This window comes from Aquarana catesbeiana, linkage group LG05 (genome assembly GCF_042186555.1).
Source record: "Aquarana catesbeiana isolate 2022-GZ linkage group LG05, ASM4218655v1, whole genome shotgun sequence".
NCBI classification, from domain to species: Eukaryota; Metazoa; Chordata; class Amphibia; order Anura; family Ranidae; genus Aquarana; species Aquarana catesbeiana.
This window is the reverse complement of record NC_133328.1, coordinates 64,252,222-64,273,463: the sequence shown is the minus strand read 5'-3', so window position 1 is coordinate 64,273,463 and position 21,242 is coordinate 64,252,222. Positions and strand designations below refer to the sequence as shown.

At 40.5% G+C, this 21,242-nt stretch overlaps 1 protein-coding gene across 2 annotated transcripts in view; it reads left to right on the top strand.

Moving 5' to 3' along the window:
* Positions 1-21,242, top strand: part of ODAD2 (outer dynein arm docking complex subunit 2) — a 295,659-nt gene that overhangs the window by 111,817 nt on the left and 162,600 nt on the right. For both annotated transcript variants that reach the window (XM_073629836.1, XM_073629837.1), the window contains 2 exons: positions 9,271-9,417; positions 19,520-19,729. In XM_073629836.1, coding sequence (XP_073485937.1) covers positions 9,271-9,417; positions 19,520-19,729 — 357 coding nt within the window. The remainder of the gene's footprint in view (positions 1-9,270; positions 9,418-19,519; positions 19,730-21,242) is intronic.

Below are 21,242 nucleotides of genomic sequence, written 5' to 3'. Positions count from 1 at the left end.
TGGAAATAAGTAGACCCAAATGTGTTTTGAGCTTTCTAGAATTGACAGCGGTCCACCTTATTTTTATTACTCTATCAGTAAACTGAGTTTTGTGTAGAGCAAAGCATAAGGAATACCTGTAATTAAAATGGCTATCACATGGTTAGTCCTCATCCAGCAGGTCTCAGAGTGACCACTCCCTTAACTTTCCAGTTTCTGAGACCTAAATTGCTTAAATGTTCTTAGTGTTCCACTCATTTGGTGTCCAGACAAAAGAATGGTTAGCTTTCCTATTCTAATCATTTCTCATCTGTCTGTGGGTGTATCTACAGATTCTTTTCCTGGCTGCTCATTCATCTTTTCCTAAGACCCTCAGAGAGACCTTTTCTTATATCTACTGCACAATAACATATACAACAGTAATTTGTCCTTTTCACATTGCTGAAGTGAAAACATCTGAGTTTATGTCATTGAATTAATGCATTTTATATCAAAAGAAATCTAAAGGGGAAGTGTCCTTGTTGCCCATACCAACCAGTTATTCTCCAACATTTTTAAACTGTTAAAGGATAATGGTTGTTAATAGCTGATTGGTTGCTATAAGCAATACACTTTCTTAAAAAAAAAAAAAAAAATCTGTTAACAATACTATGATGTAATTGTTGTACATCTGTGTTGGTAAGGCTATCTATGGTCTCTGGATGCACCTTCATCTCATTGGTCATTTTAATAATCTTAGAGAACTTTACTACAGTCATGGGTGTGTGCATTCTATTGCATTAGGGTGTGCACCCTAAAGCTCAAACACACATGTGTCTACATATATATGGCACCGGCAGGGAGATCAATCTCCCTGCTGACACTGTGAAAGAGAAGTACATAAGCACTTCTCTCATGGCAGAGCGAGTAAGATGGAGATCTTTCCCATCTTCCTGCTGGCACACATAACGATAATGCTAATGCGTATAGGGTGATTAGGATGTGCCCAGCCACAACCGGCACACCTATGACTACAGTTTTAGGTCAGGTGTCGACAAATATCATCAAGGTTCCAGACAACAACACCATAGGAATAAACTCAAGTGGGACTTTAAATATGCCTCTAATAGTCAACAACCATAGATTTATTTTTTAAGTTTTTACATATTGTGTATTACAAATAAAAGTTTAAAACGTCCTACAAAACAATATACACATATTTTGGTAAAATTACATTGTGCAGGTCATATCATCAGCATCAACCTATTCACCACATGTTGATAGAAAATATAAATGAGGTTGATGTATGTTATTGATGCGTTTTGCATCTTCGGAACCCTTTAGACCTCTAATATCTCCACATAAACACAAATGTAATGTTTAATACTTAAAAAACACAAAATACACATAAAAATATAAAATAATATATAGAGAGATATATCAAACAATCAAAAGTAATACAGGTCCTCTATCCTCCAAGGGAAGAAAGAAAAAAAGGGAAAGTTGCATACAAAATAAAAATTAAACAAACAAAACTGACTGACACAAACAGTACAAGGAAAGCAGACGCGAATGAGATAAAACAGAGCAGAACAAAGCAAAACAAGTCCAATAAAACAAAACGGCACATAACAAAACAAAATGACACACAACAACAGAAAATTGCTCATGACTGAGGTACTGCCATATATTACAGCTGCCATAACCTTAAAAAACCCACTAAACTTAATTGTAACCCATTAAAATAAAGACAACTACAGTCTTTGGAGTTTAAAGGCCATAGCAGCCATTTATTAAATAACAATAATATACAACTTTATAACAAACAATATCAGTACAGTAACAGACCTCCTTAAAAGTCTAGGGTCTTTGAAGGCACCAGTATCCAACTGACCGGCTGTATCTACCACCAAAATCAACTTTAAGGCGCCCAGCTGTAAATACCCCAACATCTGGGACAATTTACTATTAAGATACCCCCAATACAGCCAAATAACTCTTGATTTATTACAGCCTTAACCTAAATCTGGAAGGTACACCCATACCTGAGATGGGCCCAACCCATTCTTCTCCAAGATTGTCAACTATTACTGCCTTCAAAGACCCTGAGACCCCTGGCAGCTGCTATGACACATCCCAGAGTAAAACTTGACATTCCCCAGGAATGCATAGCAAAGCCTACTAATTTGCCCAACCTCTGAAGTAACTGCCCAAGCAAAAGTAATGGAACGAGAGACAAACAACCATGAGAAAAATTATAAGGGAGGGCGGAAGAAGATTGTTTTTCACTGTACCAGCTCTGACTGGCCATGAGGAGAAGGCAACACCCAACATCACCCCACCAAGGCCACACCCTGCCCCACCCTTCCTCCAATCAGGTAAGATCGTTTATTTTAAATAGAAGCTAAAATTTTTGAACCCTGTTAACTCCAACCTGTCCTGCAAACTTAGTCATGTCAGGCCTTTCGGCTATGCTACCCATCTAGCTCCAGGCCTTATTCTTGACAGAGCAAAACATCGCACAATAAAACAAATCAACATAAACAAAAACAAAACAATGACAAGACAAAACAAAACCAACCAAAACAAGACAAAATAAAACAGAAAAGGTTTTAGACAAGTAAAGAAAGCAATGATTGACAAAAGTGGAGGGAAGCGGCTGATGGTCAGGATAAGAACAGACAAGCTGAGTCCAAATATAGTCCAAACAATATAAAGGAATAATCTAAAGCATTAGCAGATCTATTGATCAAGCACAGATTTATGCCCTGTACACACGATAGGATTTTCCGATGTAAAATGTGTCCATCACACATTTTCCATAGGAATTTTCGACACACGAAGTTTGAGAGCTTGCTATAAAATTTCCGACAACAAATTCCGTTGTCGGAAATTCCGATCGCGTGTACACGATTCCAACGGAAAAGTGCCACGCATGCTCAGAATAAATTAAGAGACGAAAGCTATTGGCTACTGCCCTGTTTATAGTCCCGACGTACGTGTTTTACTTCAGCGCGTTCAGAACGATCGGATTTTCCGACAACTTTTTGTGACCGTGTGTATGCAAGACAAGTTTGAGCCAACATCCGTCAGAAAAAATCCATGGATTTTGTTGTCGGAATGTCCGATCAATGTCCGACCGTGTGTACAGGGCATTAAAGTTCTGGCCTCACTTTAATGTCCACTAATGAGGGTAGGTTCAGGGCTGCCCACTGTTAGATCAAAGTTATATCAGTGGTTATATCTTTGATCTAGCAATGAGCATCCTGTCTTGTGAACCTTGAATTGATCCCATGGTTCCTTATATCAGATCTCTTGTGCCCCTACATATTAGTGCCTTCTTATGACTTAGGTATTACTTAAGGTACTTAGGTATACTGACTATGGTATGCGTATCTGACAGTAGGTATTAATGTGAACTTACTTGGGGTTCTAGACAGATGCCCTAATTACATTCTTTAAAACAAACCTGAATCACCTAAAAAGATTATTGGGAAGAAGAAACATGTGAACTGCCATTTCTGAATTGTTTTTGAAAGTATAACTATTTTGGCAGCTGTCCTTTTCATTTTATTTCTGCATGGTTGGTCATTGTTCCGAACAAACATGTGCATTTGAGGTGACAATGTGCTTCACTGGCTGCGTGCTTGGTTCATATTTCTGTCATAGGAGGCTCCCTTTAACCTATAATTAACTCCTCCCTTTAGTTTCTTATTATAGTTATTTTACCAAAACAGAATAGTATGGGTCACAGCATACTGCAGAGGAACTTTACAGCATTACCCAAACAACATTCTATAACATAATTAGACTTAATATAATTATGTCTAATTTGATGTGACTCTGCTGCCACACCAACTCAATTGTCATTTCATTTGGCCTAATTTCCTTCTGAATTCTTAATCTTTTTTCAGTTATTTCCACATAGCTTTTTCATAAATTTCAGGTTTTAGTTTACCTCAGTGACTTATGCCTCTTCCTAGATTTCCAAAATAACACAAGCTAGACCTCCTGTACACATGTAATCGAATTAGCCGGCTGGGCTCATGACACGCTGTGGTCACAGCATGTTCTGTTTAGGTAAGGTTGTGTAGTTTAGATTTCCCCACAAATGTTTTCATGACTTAAACTGTTTGTTAGTTGGAGACAGGCATATTTCAACGCTAAATGCCATCCCATGTACACTTCTCTTTGAAACAGCCGTCTTCCTTTTTCTGTTACCTCATAAATCCCTTTTGGCCACATGACCCTGCTAAAGATCAAGCAGGAGGCCAGCTTCCAAGCCTCAGCGAGCAGGTTGCTCTCTAAGGTCCAATAACACAAACTGAATGCGTATTAGACAGTCTCAGCGTAACACTGTAAAATTTTTAATATAATAACATTCAAGCATGTAATTGCCATTGCTTAAGGCCTTATTAGTTGCTTTGATACTGTGTGGGTGTAATTCAAATGAACATTTTTCCAGGGTACCCGTGTGCTAGGAACATTAACTTTGCAACTAAAATGTCATATTATTAGTTGCGTTTTACACATTTTGAATACTGAAGTAAAATAATGCCACAGTTGTCAGATCTCCCAAAATAAATGTATAAACAAAGTAGTAATAGTGTTGACAATTTAAGCAGCACTTTACATACTGTATTCACATCAGTCGCTGTCCTCATTGAGTTCTTAGGGTCCCTACATCACATGCATTTAGACAATTATTCTACCAGCAGGTCTTTGAAGTGTGGGAGGAAACTTTAGTGTCTGGGGGAAACCTATGCAAGCAAAGGGAACACCTGCAAACTCAATGCAGATAGTCCTGGTTGGGAAGCAGAATTAGGGCCACAGTACTGAAAGGCAGGAGTGCTAAAATTTTAACTCTGAAGTTAACCTTTACTTTCCTTATGAATAAATAGTAGTAGTTAGACGCCTTCAACTAGACTTGTTCTGTAAAGTTGAAGATGTTTTTCATTCATTGAACTTGCTACATTAGCTCTGAGTTTCAGGAAAATATCCCAGCATTTATAGCCACCCGAAAGGGCTTTGATTACCATCTATGAACTTCACATGTTAACAACAGTTCACACCTTCAGCCAAATGCCTTGAACAATTAGCACGTGTTCCAGACTCTATGGCACCCTGCTGACTGCATAATGGAACCAGAAAGGTTAGTTTAGCAAGTTCTCACACTTACTGTCATGTTCTTGGACAATCAACATCTGCCTTGCCACATTTCATGGTGACTGATTTACCCATCCATCTATACTGGCGTATGCTCCTAAAACTCATTACAGCTAAGATTTGCTAAGTGCGTTACCATCCATTGTGGTACACTGCAACACATGTGCTTTTTTGTGTTGCCTTAGTGCATTGGGTACATCACAATGTCTTCCATGTGCATTAAAAATGACATAGAAATGGAGCACCCATTCGCTTTAACGCATTCCCGCTCAGCTTAGGTTGGTACCCTTAGACTTACCAAGTATTATGGACACTGGATCCTCCCCTGAGCACCTCTTGTGAGTGACTGATATCTGAGCACTTCTTGGGAGGTCCCAGCCTGGCAATGTTTCCAGAGAGCAGTCTTACCCAGCACCAGTTAATTTCTAGAGGTCGTCCCCATCTTGAGGTTTGGAGAAAGATAAGTCCAAACAACAGAAGCTTTTTCACTCTTTGCTGAACCAGCTGATTTACATATTTACTTCGGTCATCCCAGAGGTTACATCACAACCCTTCTAGGTTGATAAAGAGAGCAAATTGATAAAGAGAGCAGTAACAAGCAGAGAATCATGTCGAGGAGCCCATACTATGTTAGGGGGTTTTCCTATATCCCATCCAAAGTGATGTGAGTAATCCCAACAGCACTTCACCTTTCCTCCCTGCTTCCCCCCTAATGTAAAGTTCCCAGCAGCTAGAGCCTCAATGATTACATCTCTGTAATGACCTGATCCTTGCAACTCTTCCCAGATGGCCAACCGAAGGTTGACTCCTGCCAGACTTTATATACAGAGATCTTTCCCAGGATGCTCCATATGGACAGGGACAGCACTACCTCGTTATCTATGGCTACACCCCACTTAGCTTGAGGCTCTGAACTACTTCTTCGAAATGCGTTAACCAGCAGTGGCCCTGATGTCCTCTCCTTTGCCATCTGGAGACTGTTGGTTTCAGGACTGATCGCCACGATTAGGTGGCTTTTACAAGCGTTATTTCTCCACATATTTGTGAGTAGTTTTATTTTGTTTTTATCAATAAATTTACTTGAGATAATGCACAAAGCCAGTGTGCCCTCTTTTCTTTATTTATTTTTCACACCCCACTTAGGCCAGCCATACACGGTTTGAATCTGGGCCAGTTAAGCAGGAACCGTCTGAGATTCAAACCATTAATGGGGCGGGGCTGAATGTACCGAGTTAATTGATCGATCAACTTGGGTACAACCAGCTTGCCGGATTAACTTGCGATTATCGCTAGCGGCTGCTATAGCTGCTAGCGATAATCACTTTCTTCTTCTGGTGGGGACAGCTTCCACTGCCCCCCCCCCCCCCCGCTGGGAGAAGACAATTGCTCAGCAGGAGGAATTCCCCCCCCCATCAATACTGTCTGTGTTGATGGGGGAATCGTGCAAACGGGTTGCAGGAAAGACTTTGCACCATCTTTGGCCCGCCTTGCTCTTCTGGGAACCTTCAGCGGCTAACTGGGCAACTACACAGCCTATTCTAAATATGAGGGTCCCTGCCTGACCCTAACTATGGTGGCACCTGGTGGCCAGTTTGAGGAACCACACTGGGTAATCTTGTGTCCCTGCCCTACAGCAATAAAGCACACTGCAGCAGGAAGGTGTGAATGAGCCCTGCATATATACAGCAAATATTTGCAGGTCTGTGAACCTTCAGTAAATCAACTTCTTATGCTCAGTGCTGTCGAATTTCTATAAAAGAAACTGACCTGTCCTTCAATCCAATTTTCAGTATGATATTTATGGAAATCTGTTGGAAATATGGTGTTTGTCCTTTCCTAGTTCCAGTAGTAATTGCTTTTCGTTACCATAGATGACTTTAGCAGTTCAGCTCCCCGTGTTATAATTTTTTGGGTAAAAAAGAAAAATACTAATTTAGAGGAATTAACCTTCCAGAACGTTTACTTCTGATTGGCTATGATGACAGGCTTGTGTGACACAGAGGACTATTTTCTGTAACTGCCTTGAGGTCAACTGGAGTTTAGGCAAGGGATGTACTGCATAGTGTTAATTGCAGATTTGTCTTTTTCCATTTAGTCTGGTCATTTTTCAGCTTTAGAAGGAAGACAGACTTATCAAAAATTACCCAAACTGCTTGGGAATTGATGTTAACAAAAAAAAAACCCATCATATACATAGCCTGCTGCAAGTGAGTTAAAAGGCAGCACCATCCATAACTGATGTCTGAGTTTTAAGTGGCCTACTGAGTACAAACTTGTTTGTTGTACTAGTTTTAGATTGATTGGAAAGAGTTTTAATTCCTGTCAGCTTTTGATTTATGTCTGTGACCCCATTTGGGATATTTTCCTTAACTTCCTGTCCCTGTTACACCAGAGCAAGTAATGAGGCAGCCAATGTCACTGGACAGTAATACAAATTCCAGATGTTTTCTCCCTTCCCCATTCTACTACAGGTGTCCTGATACAAACAATATTAAAGTGGGAAGGGCTCTAACCCTTAGCACCTTATCAAATGTAACAATAACTCACGGTGGCGCTGCTGATTTATAGCGGGCTGTTTCCGTCACCTTTTTACCTGTAGTTTCACTAATACCAGACTTAGAGTCCACGTTGAGCTTATTATTGGACAATATAGACAACAGTCACTTTAGTACTTTTCCAATGCTTTAATGGGAGATAACTGGAAGAAGTAGCAGGAAAGAGGTAGAAGAAGAGTTGCAGGGAAGTTCAAATACCTTATCTTGGTGTAGCACTAAGGAATTGAAATCTTAAGGATGAATGTATCTTCAGTTCAGGATTAAATCTTTGCCCCCCCAGATAGGCCTCTCTCACTGACCTAGCAGCCGGAGTGCAGCACGAACAGAAAGTCTCTGCCACAGACTTGAGTGGAAGAAAACTGTACGATCCTCTGCCACAGGATGTAGTAGTTTCCGATGAACAGCAACACAGTACCAGAACCTTTAAGCCGACCTGGCAGTACTATGTGGTAGGTTAACTTTAGATGCGTCCCCCAATTGAGTCACCAGGCCTCTCTCCAGACCAGTGCTCCGCATGATCCTTCCATGATGGGTCTTCCCCTGGATTCTTCTCAATTGTCCAGCTTCTTACCGCAGGACAGACAGCACAGGACCATCTCTGCAACAGTTGTAGTAGGCCCCAGACAGACTTCTGGGCCCACCCACACGCTGCAGCAACGCAGTCATCCGGCCCGGAGGACCACGAGGTTGGACTCCTAGCACATACCTGTCGGCCAGGAACTATGTACAGAACAGATGACCCACTAAATTTACATATAAGCGGTAGATTAAAAATCTACCAGCGCTACACAAAAATAAAAAAATTAAAAATGGATGAACTTTAAATTACTTGCCATCTTCTTACACCTTTTAGATTGGCAGGATATACCTACAATGTCCGCCTCCAAACACAATAATGATGCCACTCTCTTGCTGTGTGACATAACTAAATTGCTTATGCTTCCTACTGCCTGTAAAAGACAGATGACATCATCTCAGCCTAGGCAACATCACTGCACTGGAGTTCAATGACTGATTTTTGATGAAAAAAGGTAGAGTGTCTTTGAAAAAAATATACCTTTTTGTATGTTGATACCTAGTGGATGACACCTTTATAGTAATGGCAGTAAGTATGGTTGTAGCTGATTTTAATTGTATTGAGGCCCTTCAATCATTTAGATAGTGAACTGGGCGCTCAGTCTCAGGGCCTACTCCTAAACACCTGATCCAACTTGACAGATCGTTATAACGTTTCACTGTATATGACAGTAGTGTTCTATTGTATTTTTGACAGAGTGTCTGAACCACAAATTGTCAGCCAATTGTTCATGAAAATGTTTTTTTTTTTTTTTTTTTTTTTATTCAAATCAATAAAAATAATTGAAACAGAAATATACATACTGATAATGTATATTGTGACATGTCAAGAATTATTTATGCACAACTGTAAAGTTACTTGCTATGTATATAGATTAACTACAAAAGTACATTATACCCGTATCGCTCTTTTTATTACTATTTTTGTTTTTATTTTGATTTGTTATTATTTTATTACTTATATTATTGTTTTCTGATTACTTATTGCAACATTATTGTTTATGCTTTTGTTTAGGGGGGAAACCAGACAGCCACTGTTATTGCTCTATGTTCAATGAGAGATTTTAATCTTGCTCAAGAAACCTGTCAGCTGGCTATAAGAGATGTTGGAGGATTAGAACTTCTTATTAACTTGCTGGATACAGAAGAGATAAAGTGTAAGGTATGATAATCTTATTAAACTAAATGTGTAACAGATATAATTTTTTTTACTTTTAATTACATAAAAATGAAATATTTCATATTTTGATATTTTAATCTCACTATATATATATATATATATATATATATATATATATATACACAGCATCTCACAAAAGTGAGTACACCCCTCACATTTTTTATTATATCTTTTCATGTGACAACACTGAAGAAATGACACTTTGCTACAATGTAAAAGTAGTGAGTGTACAGCTTGTATAACAGTGTACATTTGCTGTCCCCTCAAAATAACTCAACACACAGCCATTAATGTCTAAACCACTGGCAACAAATCTGAGTAAACCCCTAAGTGAAAATGTCCAAATTGGGCCCAACGTGTCAATATTTTGTGTGGCTACTATTATTTTCCAGCACTGCCTTAACCCTCTTGGGCTTGGAGTTCACCAGAGCTTCACAGGTTGCCACTAGAGTCCTCTAAAATTCCTCCATGATGACATCACGGAGCTGGTGGATATTAGAGACCTTGCGCTCCTCCACCTTCTATTTGAGGATGCTCCACAGATGCTCAATAGGGTTTAGGTCTAGAGACATGCTTGGCCAGTCCATCACCTTTACCCTCAGCTTCTTTAGCAAGCATTGGTCATCTTGGAAGTGTGTTTGGGGTCATTATCATGTTGGAATACTGCCCTGCGGCCTAGTCTCTGAAGGTAGGGGATCATGCTCTGCTTCAGTATGTCACAGTACATGTTGGCATTCATGGTTCCCTCAATGAACTGTAGTTCCCCAGTGCCGGCAGCACTCATGCCTTCCCAGACCATGATACTCCCACCACCATGCTTAACTGTAGGCAAGACACACTTGTCTTTGTACTCCTCACCTGGTTGCTGCCACACATGCTTGAATCTAAACCAAATAAGTTTATCTTGGTCTCATCAGACCACAGGACAAGGTTCCAGTAATCCATGTCCTTAGCCTGCTTGTCTGCACCAAACTGTTTGTGGACTTTCTTGTGCATCATCTTTAGAAGAGGCTTCCTTCTGGGACGACAGCCATGCATACCGATTTGATGCAGTGTGCGGCGTATGGTCTGAACACTGACAGGCTGACCCCCCACCCCTTTAACCTCTGCAGCAATGCTGGCTTCGCTCATACGTCTATTTCCCAAAGACAACCTCTGGGTATGACGCTGGGCACGTGCACTCAACTTCTTTGGTCGACCATGGTGAGGCCTGTTCTGAGTGAATCCTGTCCTTTTAAACTGTTGTATGGTCTTGGCCACCGTGCTGAAGCTCAGTTTCAGGGTCTTGGCAATCTTTTTATAGCCTAGGCCATCTTTATGTAGAGCAACAATTCTTTTTTCAGATCCTCAGAGAGTTCTTTGCCATGAGGTGCCATGTTGAACTTCCAGTGACCAGTATGAGAGAGTGAGAGCGATAACACCAAATTTAACACACCTGCTCCCCAGTCACACCTGAGACCTTGTAACACTAACAAGTCACATGACATCGGGGAGGGAAAATGGCTTATTGGGCCCAATTTGGACATTTTAACTTAGGGGTGTACTCACTTTTGTTGCCAACAATTTAGACATTAATGGCTGTGTCTGAAGTATTGCCACTGAATGAATTTGTTTTGAGCCACTGAGATCCTAGAACAAAACAGATTTGTTGGTGCTTTTTGATGGTGTTAGTTATGGCATGCAATAAATTTGGTGATTAAGGGTTCATTAATACTAGACATTGGATTTATCAGTATGTGCATGTTTACATGCCTGGGAGGCATGGGTGGTCCATGTATCCACATACAGTCAGCCTGTTCAAATCAATGACAGGTAGATAGTTGCATGGATCTTCATTGATCTCCACCTTGGTGTACTTCTGGGTGGAACTGATGCACGGCTCAGAATGCAGCCTGTCAAGTCAGACTTAAGGGTAGGGGTATACATAGAAAATAATGGTGGAGAAGTTTTACACATATCAACATAAGGAAAAAAAAAAGAAAAAGAAACAAAGAGGGGGGTAGGGACACAGGGTGACATCATTTTGCTCTTGGTAGAGGAGTTTAGAGGCGTTTAGCCAAGGGATCAAAGCCTTGTGGAACAGATAATTGTGTGTCTAAAAGTAGGTAGTATCGCAGGAGAAACTCAAAGAAAACAATTATAGAAATTTTCATATCATAACTGCCAATTATCAAATGTTTCAAAATGAGTTTGGGGTAGGTAGGGACAGGAAGGTGTGGTGGGTGTTCTGGATAGCAGGTCTACCCAATGTTGCACATTAAGGTCTTACGTAATGAGGTTCCAGCTTTCCCTTATGATGTCATCGAGTTCTAGGGTATTGTGTTGTTTGGATGACAGGAACCTCGTCGATTGTAACCCCCAGTATGATTGAGGAGCTCTTTTTTTTTTTTAAAGGAAGGGAGGTTTATTTCAAAGGCTTTACTGTTAGGCATTACACTGCATTCATTACATGAGTGGTAAGTTGGTTTACCTTTGGAAGGAGTACCCCTAGGAGATAGTGTAAGGGATGTGGAGGCAGCAGTTTGTCGATGATTTAAATGAATAAAAAAGGGTTTTTACAACGTGCCAGAAAGGTGCAATTTTAGGACATATGCAAATGGAAAGAATAGGATACAAATATAGAAATGCAGCACCTAATAGATGAAAAATACCTCAGAATATATATATTGGGATTAGATCCCCCAGAGGAAGGCATGTGATCCCTGTGCCGAATACGCGTCGGGGAGGGGTAGGACGGAGCTGTCAGCAACAGAGGTAGATGAGGAACGACACACCGCACACCATACAAACGCTTGTTTTATACAAACACTCTCTGGAAAGATTGGTGCACTCACGCACCTACATATTGTGAGTACCCTTCTGGAGGGAAGTTTTAATATATTTTAAATAAATCCCTACTGTATGACACTATGGAGCTTTTTCTTTCTTGTATGCGAGACTATCTGATGACATCTGAGAGTGGTGGAGTTTATACCAGCATACCCTGTATGAGCCCAAGGGGTGGCTCCAATGCGTGTTTAGACACCGTTTAATTACCGTGTCACACGCTCAGAGGTGAGCACAAGCACAAGTGGGGGGTCACAGGAGAGCACTGAAGCATGCTGGATTGTGAGCACCATTAAGGAGGAGCATGAGGAACACTGTTTTTTGTGGACACCACTTACTTGCACTTTATGTGTTGATATCAATGAATTGAACTTTTTAAATATGGACACTTGATTTTGCACTTTGATCTTATATTTATAACCACATATATATATATTGTTTTTTTGCATGTTGCACTTTATGGGATACTTTTATATAAGGATTGTATTCATTCTATAATTTATATATTACTAGCATTTTTTTTTTTTTAATTGAAATTTTGTAGTATAGTTTTACACTATATATGCACCTCCCAACTATTGGGATATATCTGTTTTTTCAGCGCAGGCACGTTTATTTATATTTTTTGGTTTATGCACGCAATGAAACGTGGTTAGTGTTTGCAGCTTATCTATATTTGTTTCACCTCACAGAGGCATCAGTCCATCTTTGGCTCACAAGACCCCCACATAATTAATATATATTGTATTTATCTGCGTATAACACGCTCTTTTTCCCCCTGAAAATCGAGGGGAAATCGTGTGTGCGTGTTATACGCCGATCCCTGCTGCCTCAGAGAGGAAGGAGGGGACGAGTGCCACTGGATTACACATATGTGAGCCGGACGGGGCTGTGAGTGACTGAGCACCGGATACACATGAGATCGCGGATCTGTGTAATCCAGCACTGGCGTGGCTGCAATCATTGGCAAGGGCGAGTCTGCAGATGGGTACTAAACAGGCTGCAATGAAAGGCATGTTAGAAGCTGCAGATGGGCACTAAACAGACTGCAATAATGGGCACATTAGAGGCTGCAGACGTGTACTAAACAGGCTGCAATGATGGGCATGCTAAAGGTTGCAGATGGGCACTAAACTGGCTGCAATAATGGGCACATTAGAGTCTGCAGATGTGTACTAAACAGGCTGCAATGATGGGCATATTAGAGGCTGCAGATGGGCATAGATTGATGGGCACTGGTGAGGCTGCAGATGAGTACTGATAAGGCTGCATTGATGGGCACTGACCCTTATATTAAAATTTAAGGTTTTTTTTATAAAACTTCCCTCTTAAAGTTAAGGTGTGTGTTATATGCCGGTGCGTGTTACACACCAATAAATACGGTACATAGATAACATTATATGACTAATATGACCCTAATAGATTTTAAAAAAAGTAAAGTCCCAAAAGTAAAGGTATGTTATATATATAGAGTAGTGTCCTTTAGTGTCTGACCATTGCTTGCTTGACTCAGTGCTATTGCCGTGTTCACAATATTCTGTGCTGCCTATCTAACAGCAAACAACACGTTAATAACAGAGTGATTCTCAGCTTCTCATACACGTCCAACAATCCGCTATGATGTTCCATAATAAGATATCCAGTAATAATGCTATCCACCACTAGAGGGCGTCACAGTATGCACTTAGGGGCTGCATGGAGAGAAAGTGCTCACCGCATGGAGCCACAACCAGAGAGGTCTCATATAGTGAAGTAATTTATTGAAGTTTAGAATCCACATAAAACAAGATCAGCCAAATAGCCAACACAGCAGTGATTAAGCACAGCATAACAATTCACTTGCAAAGATCGGGGCCCTGAAGTGGCGGCGTGACAGCACGCAAATCCCACCCTGTTACATTTCGTGCAGGGGCACGTCCTCTGAGAAAGCCTTTCTTGGACACTAAAGGACACTACTCTATATATAACATACCTTTACCTTGTGGACTTTAATATTTTAATAACTATTAGGGTCATATTGGTCATATAATGTAATCTATGTTTATATTTTTTGAGGTATTTTTCGTCTTTTAGGCGCTGCGTTTCTATATCTGTGTCTTTATTGGGTTGTGTCTATAGACCTTCTGCTAGCTGCCTCCATATACTTCTAGTGCAGACTTTTTTTTCCTCTATCAGAAAGAATAGGATACCCACTTATTTTTCAAATCTCCAACATAGGCTAGATGTAGATTGGTAGTTCAAGTGGAGACATTGGAACAAAATATAATTTTATGGGAATTACTTTATATAGGGTGTAGGTGGAGGTTCTGCTAGCTTTGTTCCATATATTTTGCTATATTGTAAGGGTGAGTTCAGGGTCTAGATCTGTTTCCCATTTCAACATGTAGTATATGCACTAGGATTTTGTAAATAGCAGAGATTAACTCTTTAAATTATTAATATTCAAAACTCCAGCGCTTCTTAAAATACACTAAAAAAAGCTTACAAAGGGAGACAAATTCCTGCCCCCATTCAAAATCACCAACTTTAATGACATCTCCTTCACATACAAACACTATGGGATAATCAATGTTTACATCCTCCCCATGCAAAATGTAATTAAACGCCTTCTTTATTAGCTCACTACACATAGAAGCAAGATCTTCAACCCAGCTGCCTCAAAAGTCCTGACAGCGTTTTTCTACAGCAACAAGTTTGTCCTGGACAAAGCAGTGTACAAGTCTCACATTCACATCCTGTCTCCGCAACATGTCCATTGCTTGTGCTCCAAGCCTCAGAGATCTCTCCAGTATCTGCTGTCCTCAACAGCTCATTTATACTCACTCTGGGATTACCACCATCTTCAACGTTCCAGCTCCCTAAATCAACTACCTAAGGCAAAAACTGCCCAGGTACAGAATTTACTTGATTGTGTCATCTCTAAGCCAACATTAGAATTTAGGAAAAGATGCTTATCCTTGAATGCCTGAGTAAAGATGGCCCTAAATAATTAAAGTAAATAGAGCACCACAGCAGCCAAACATCTAACACATTAAGAAGAAGGCCTCTTAATGTGCTAGATATCTGGCTGTTGCGTTGATCCATTTGCTTTAAGAGGATTGAAGAAGTCAAAAACATGACAGGATGATAAGTAGAATGCTTGTTAGTCATCTTGGTTCTCGACAGCTGGATAAAGGAGTGAGGAGGGCAGGGATAGAAAGAGAAGAGAGTAATGCCCCGTACACACGGTCGGACATTGATCGGACATTCCGACAACAAAATCCTAGGATTTTTTCCGACGGATGTTGGCTCAAACTTGTCTTGCATACACACGGTCACACAAAGTTGTCGGAAAATCCGATCATTCTGAATGCGGTGACGTAAAACACGTATGTCGGGACTATAAACGGGGCAGTAGCCAATAGCTTTCATCTCTTTATTTATTCTGAGCATGCGTGGCACTTTGTGCATTGGATTTGTGTACACACGGATTTTGTTGTCGGAAAATTTTATAGCCTGCTCTCAAACTTTGTGTGTCGGAAAATCCGATGGAAAATGTGTGATGGAGCCTACACATGGTCGGAATTTCCGACAACAAGGTCCTATCACATATTTTCCGTCGGAAAACCCGACCGTGTGTACGGGGCATTAGAAGAAATAAAACAAAGAAAACCACAACTCTTGAAATGCAGTGCAACAAAGTCAACTAAATGTAGCTGCATAGGGGTTTGGTGCTGATTACTGAAGATAAGGGAAAGCAGAACCTTTCTTTCTCCTCAATTTTCTTGTAACAAATAAATACAACAATGGAGGTAGAAACCAAATGCAACATGGAATTGAGGGGGGTGGTAGCATTACTGGAGATTAGGGAGTATTCCCCCTCAGTAGTGTCACCCCCAAACCCCCACATTGCCACAATGAGTGTAAGGCACTTGTGTGTATGTGAAGAGCAAATAGGGGTTTGTCGGCCATTCCCTCTGTAGGAGCCTCCATATAGTTCCTGAATTGCCACAGGGGTGAAAACCTCCCATATGAAGAAGTAAACGTGAGGTTGAGAAAGCTCAGATAGCTGGGTGTGATATTTAGAGGACAGGGTTACTTTTATTTTTTTGCAAAGGTGGTGGTAGTGAGATAATGGAGAGTCCCAAAGGACTGTAGGGTTAAGGCGTCTGTAGCTAAGGGTGATCCAGCAATGTTGGGTTGTCTCCAGAAGATAGATGTAGCACTTAGAGAGCTAAAGTAGTATTCTTTAAAGATAGGTGGGTCCAAGGAGTAAGTTAGTAGGCTAGGTTTGCAATTAGTGGGTCTATGTTGAATGAGAGTTGAGCATGGCATCATTGGAGATTAAAAGGGAGAGTGGGAAATAACATTACAAAACAGGGTTTGGAAATTTGTAGGAAACAGTGCTTGACACATTTAGATAGGTCTTGTGGTCGAGGTGTGCAGAGTCTAGGCAGCAGTATATAGGTGCTTCCTTAAAGCTCCTGTGGTCCAAGGCAATTGAAGCAGGAGCTGTAAGGAGAGGGCCCCAGCCAGGAAATATTGAGGTCAGTATGTTCAGTTATATGCAGAATGTAGGTAAGCCCTCTGTAAAATAAAGTGATGCAAATCTGCTATCTCTTCTGGTAGTGAGGTTAGAGGGGAAACCCCACTGGTATTGAGTTTGGTTGTCATATAGGTTTGTTAAAAGCTATAGAAGTCTTCTGCTGGAGTGTGAGCCGATAGAGAAATGGGTATAGCTGTACCATCACATTCCAAGTGTCTCTTGATGTGACCCTTTTGCATGATCTCCTCTTTGAGGGTGATCTTGCGTACCCTGAAAATTACGTCACGTGGTCCAGATGGAAGACAGCATTGTTGGAAACACAATAAGCGTGGTCTAGCTTGATGTATTGAAATGAAGAACCTCTTAGTAATTACCCCTCCAGGGTTTCAACTTTGTCATAGTTGAAGTCCTGAAGGTGTAAGTCCTGACGAAGTAAGCTTATTTCAGAGTACCTTCACCTTCACATCAGAAATAAAGGGCTGAGTGGTCCATGATGTCTATTCCGTTTTTAAATAAATGTTTTTTTATACCTTTTTGTCTAAGTATAGATCTATATTTGTCTCAAGCATGTCTGAATCAACTAATTGTTAACTGACTTACTACCTCTTCTGGAAGTCTGTTCCAAGTATCAACTACTCTTTCAGTGAAATAATACTTTCCAAGATTTGTTTTTTCTCCTGCTAGTTTGAGGTCATGTCCCAATGTTTTTGATCTTGGCTTCATAATGAAAATAATGCCCTCCTGAACCTTAATAGGCGAAAGTCATTTTTGGTAGGCATACAATCAGTGTACTCTTTCCAAGAAATGCATTCAGATAAGGATCGGAATCAGAGGAGTATTTGAAGAAGGGTTGTGACATTTGGAGCTTGGTAATTGGCTTCAGATGTAAGGATGCAGAGAGGTCTGCAAGAGCTTTATTTATTGTCTCTTTATTCCTCTTCCACTGTGTAGCGATAATGTGGAGCTGGGTGGGCTGGAAAGCAGGTCATATCTGCTATGAGTGGGTAGAAAGGAACTGTTGCCAAGTCTTCAAGAGAAGAATGGTGGTCTGTGCTTGTTTGCTGCAGCATCTGTGAGTGCTGCTGGTAGGAGGTGAAGAAGGAAGCCTCGTTCTCGGTACTTACGCTGTGCTGCCATGTCACCTGCATTTTCCAGTGCCTGTGGAGAGTCAGGAAGGACTGGGAGGAAGGTGAAGTGTGGGGGCCAAAGGCAGTGGGAGACTTGCTAGAGAGGAGAGAGATAGGATCAGATGAAAAAAGTGTGACTTCCTCCTGGCGTGATTGTGCCACCATCTTGGATCCAGTCTGGGAGCTTAGAAGACCCCTAACAGACTCTATTAGTATTTACATGAGAGTCTGGAATTGCTGAGAAATGGAGGAAGGGGTCTTGGGGTGTTTGGGTTTGTATCCTATGTTTTGAGTTTTGCCAGTGGTGGGCTGTAGTTGTAGTAAGCAGGCTTAGGCAAGAGAGACCATAAGGTATACGTGTGCTCACATCCATGCAAACTACGTTCCCCTTTTTCCTTGAAACTTTGCTGTAATAATATGTTTGCTTTAACTTTCCCCAGCATTGTGCCCTGTGCTGGAGATATGTTTATATGTTGATACTTCCCTTTGGGAGCCATCCGCTAACACTATGCATGGCTATGGGCTCTTATTCTTGGCTTCTCTGATTATTGGGAACCAGTCAGAGTGGTTCCCAGCCATGTGATCACTACAGTTTGTCAAATATGTGGCTTCCCCAGCAAAATAAACCTTCAACTTGCAGATACCACTGCACTGGCTGTGTTTATCTGTGTAATACGTTATGGGTTTGGGTTTTTTTTGTTTTGTTTTTTTACATTTTTGCACATTTGTCAGCCTATGATAAAACACATTTTTTTTGTTTTTTTTTTTTACTAAAATTGTGTACCATATATATTCTTAAAATATATATATACACACATTATCAAGTTAACCAAAGCATTGTGAAGCTGTTAATTATGGTCTGTACATCTAGACATCAACCATAACTGCTGGTCGTGAAAAAGTTTAGGTTAAAGTGGTGTTAAACCCAAAACCAAAAATGTAATTGCAGATCACCAATCCTTAGATGCGGTGGCTGCACCAGTTTTCTGTTATTATGCTTTTTCCCTTTGTTTTCACCTGATGATCTTGTCACTAATGCTGTATTAGAGTGCCCCCAGTCTGGAAGAAGGAGGAAAGGGGGCACATTTGGACAGGCGCATTGTCAGTCTGGGTAGAGGGTACTATTAGATGTACTATCATATTTAAATAAAAGCTAATTGAAGTCAAACATCAGCTAATTATTTATAAGCAGTTACTATAAACTGTTTTGTTTTTCTTTTGGGATAAAAGTTTTACAAATAAAACTGATTATTAAAAGCACTCCTGCCTGTGTTAAATGGTTTGTTTCAACGTATACATTTGCTGAAGAGCTTGTTCTTTTGGAAAAACAACAGACTTACTGGCCAGATAAAAATAGAAGAAAAAAAGCCTAAAAAAGAAAACACATGCAGCCAACACATCTAAGAATTGGTAAGCTACAATAAAAAAAATGTATGCTTTTGGGTTTAACACTGCTTTAAATTTTAGGTTTAAAAATAGGGTTAGAGATTAGCAGTTTAAGATTTAAAGTCCACACATGTTCCTGAAGTTGCATGAGATGTTTTATTATGTATTTTATAATACTTATTTGCCTCTTCAGCCATGTTTTTTTTCTTCTTTCATCTAGATTGGTTCATTGAAGATTTTAAAGGAAATTAGTCATAATTCACAAATAAGATCTGCTATTGCTGACCTTGGAGGATTGCAGATAATGGTGAACATACTTGATTGCCAGGAAAAGGATCTGAAATACCTAGCTGCAGAAACTATTGCAAATGTTGCAAAGTTCAGGCGAGCTCGGCGGACAGTTAGGCAGTATGGTGGCATCAAGAGACTGGTAAGTACTTTGTTGATTGTTTTAATTTGTTTGTATTTATTGACGGTTTGGTAGTGATATATGAAAGCATCTAGACGTCTAAACCAGGATTCTCCAAACTAGAATGCCCAAATGCAGGCTTCTGCAAGATTTGATCTGGCCCACAGCTAGGATCAGTGGTCTCTCACACAGGTCTTCAGGTCAGTTTCTCCCCAATATCCACAACTCCCTCGCCTTTCGGTATCCAGTGCAGATTCCTCCGTCTCCACTGTCGTTGGTTGCTAGGACTGCTGGCAACAGTCAATCACATGCTGATGTAGCGGGGATTCTGCAAGGGGAAAAACTGATGGGGACCCTGATGTGAGGGGGGCTCTGGTGGGGATACTGATGTAAGGGGGGAATCTGATGAGCTTAAGTAAATTTGGAATTTCTTTGCTTTGTTTTACTGAATAACTCAGTTGTTCTGAACCATATCATGCTGATTACAAATAAGTAAAATGTATTCATTTATTTAATTTTTATTCATTCATTTATAAAACTGATTTCTTTTGAGTCTGTGAACATTTGTAAAATATACAGTGTGGGATTCGTACTGAAAAGTTTGGAGACCCCTGGTCTAACCTGTCAGTTAAGAGATGGGGTGCAGAAAAAGAACCCTTTCATACTGTAGTTTGAAATGGAATACATCACATATGTCAAACACAAGGCCCGTGGGCCGAATCTGGCTCACCAGGCTTTGTCATGGGGCCCTCAAACCCAGTTTTGCAGCCGGAAACGTGGCAGAACTCAGTTCTGCCACCTCCAACTTTCACCCTCTGCTCCCACTCCCTGCAAGGTGAGGCAAAGGTGCCTATACAGGGAGGTACTAGAGCCAGGCAAGGTAGGAGAGAGATGCAAGGAATCTTCGAGGAGGACAGTTGGGGTTTCACACTGTGCATAGCACACCCCTGAACCCTGCACTCTGTACACAGCACACCCCTGAACTCTGTACATAACGCACTCTTGAAACCTGCACTCTATGAATAATGCACTTCTGAAGCCTGCACTCTGTACACAGAGCATTCCTGAGCTCTGCACTCTGTACATAGCATAATCTTGATTTCTGCATTCTGTACATAACGTACAGAATAACAGCACTTTTTTTTTTTTTCTCTATCTTTAGTTTTAATACTTCTTTATTGAGGTAAACCAAGTAGCATACAACAACAGCAGTAAGAACATACTTGAAAAGTACAAATATGATGCACAGTTAGGCACATATGATCAGGGAATAAACAGGAAAACTATAAGTATCATAGACAATACAACACTGTGGGACACCAGCACTTTTTACTTATCGTACTCCAGGGAGTTTGACACCCCTGGTCTACTTTAAAGTCATCTTTTGGACAAAGTGTATAATCCCTATAAAGTGTATCTATAGCCAAATAACCATAACAGTTTTAGTTTTGGATAGTAGAAAAGTATTTGTTTAGAGTCAGAAAGTGATAAAAAATCCCAAATTTTGGGTTGTCAGAGATAAGGGGAAACCTTT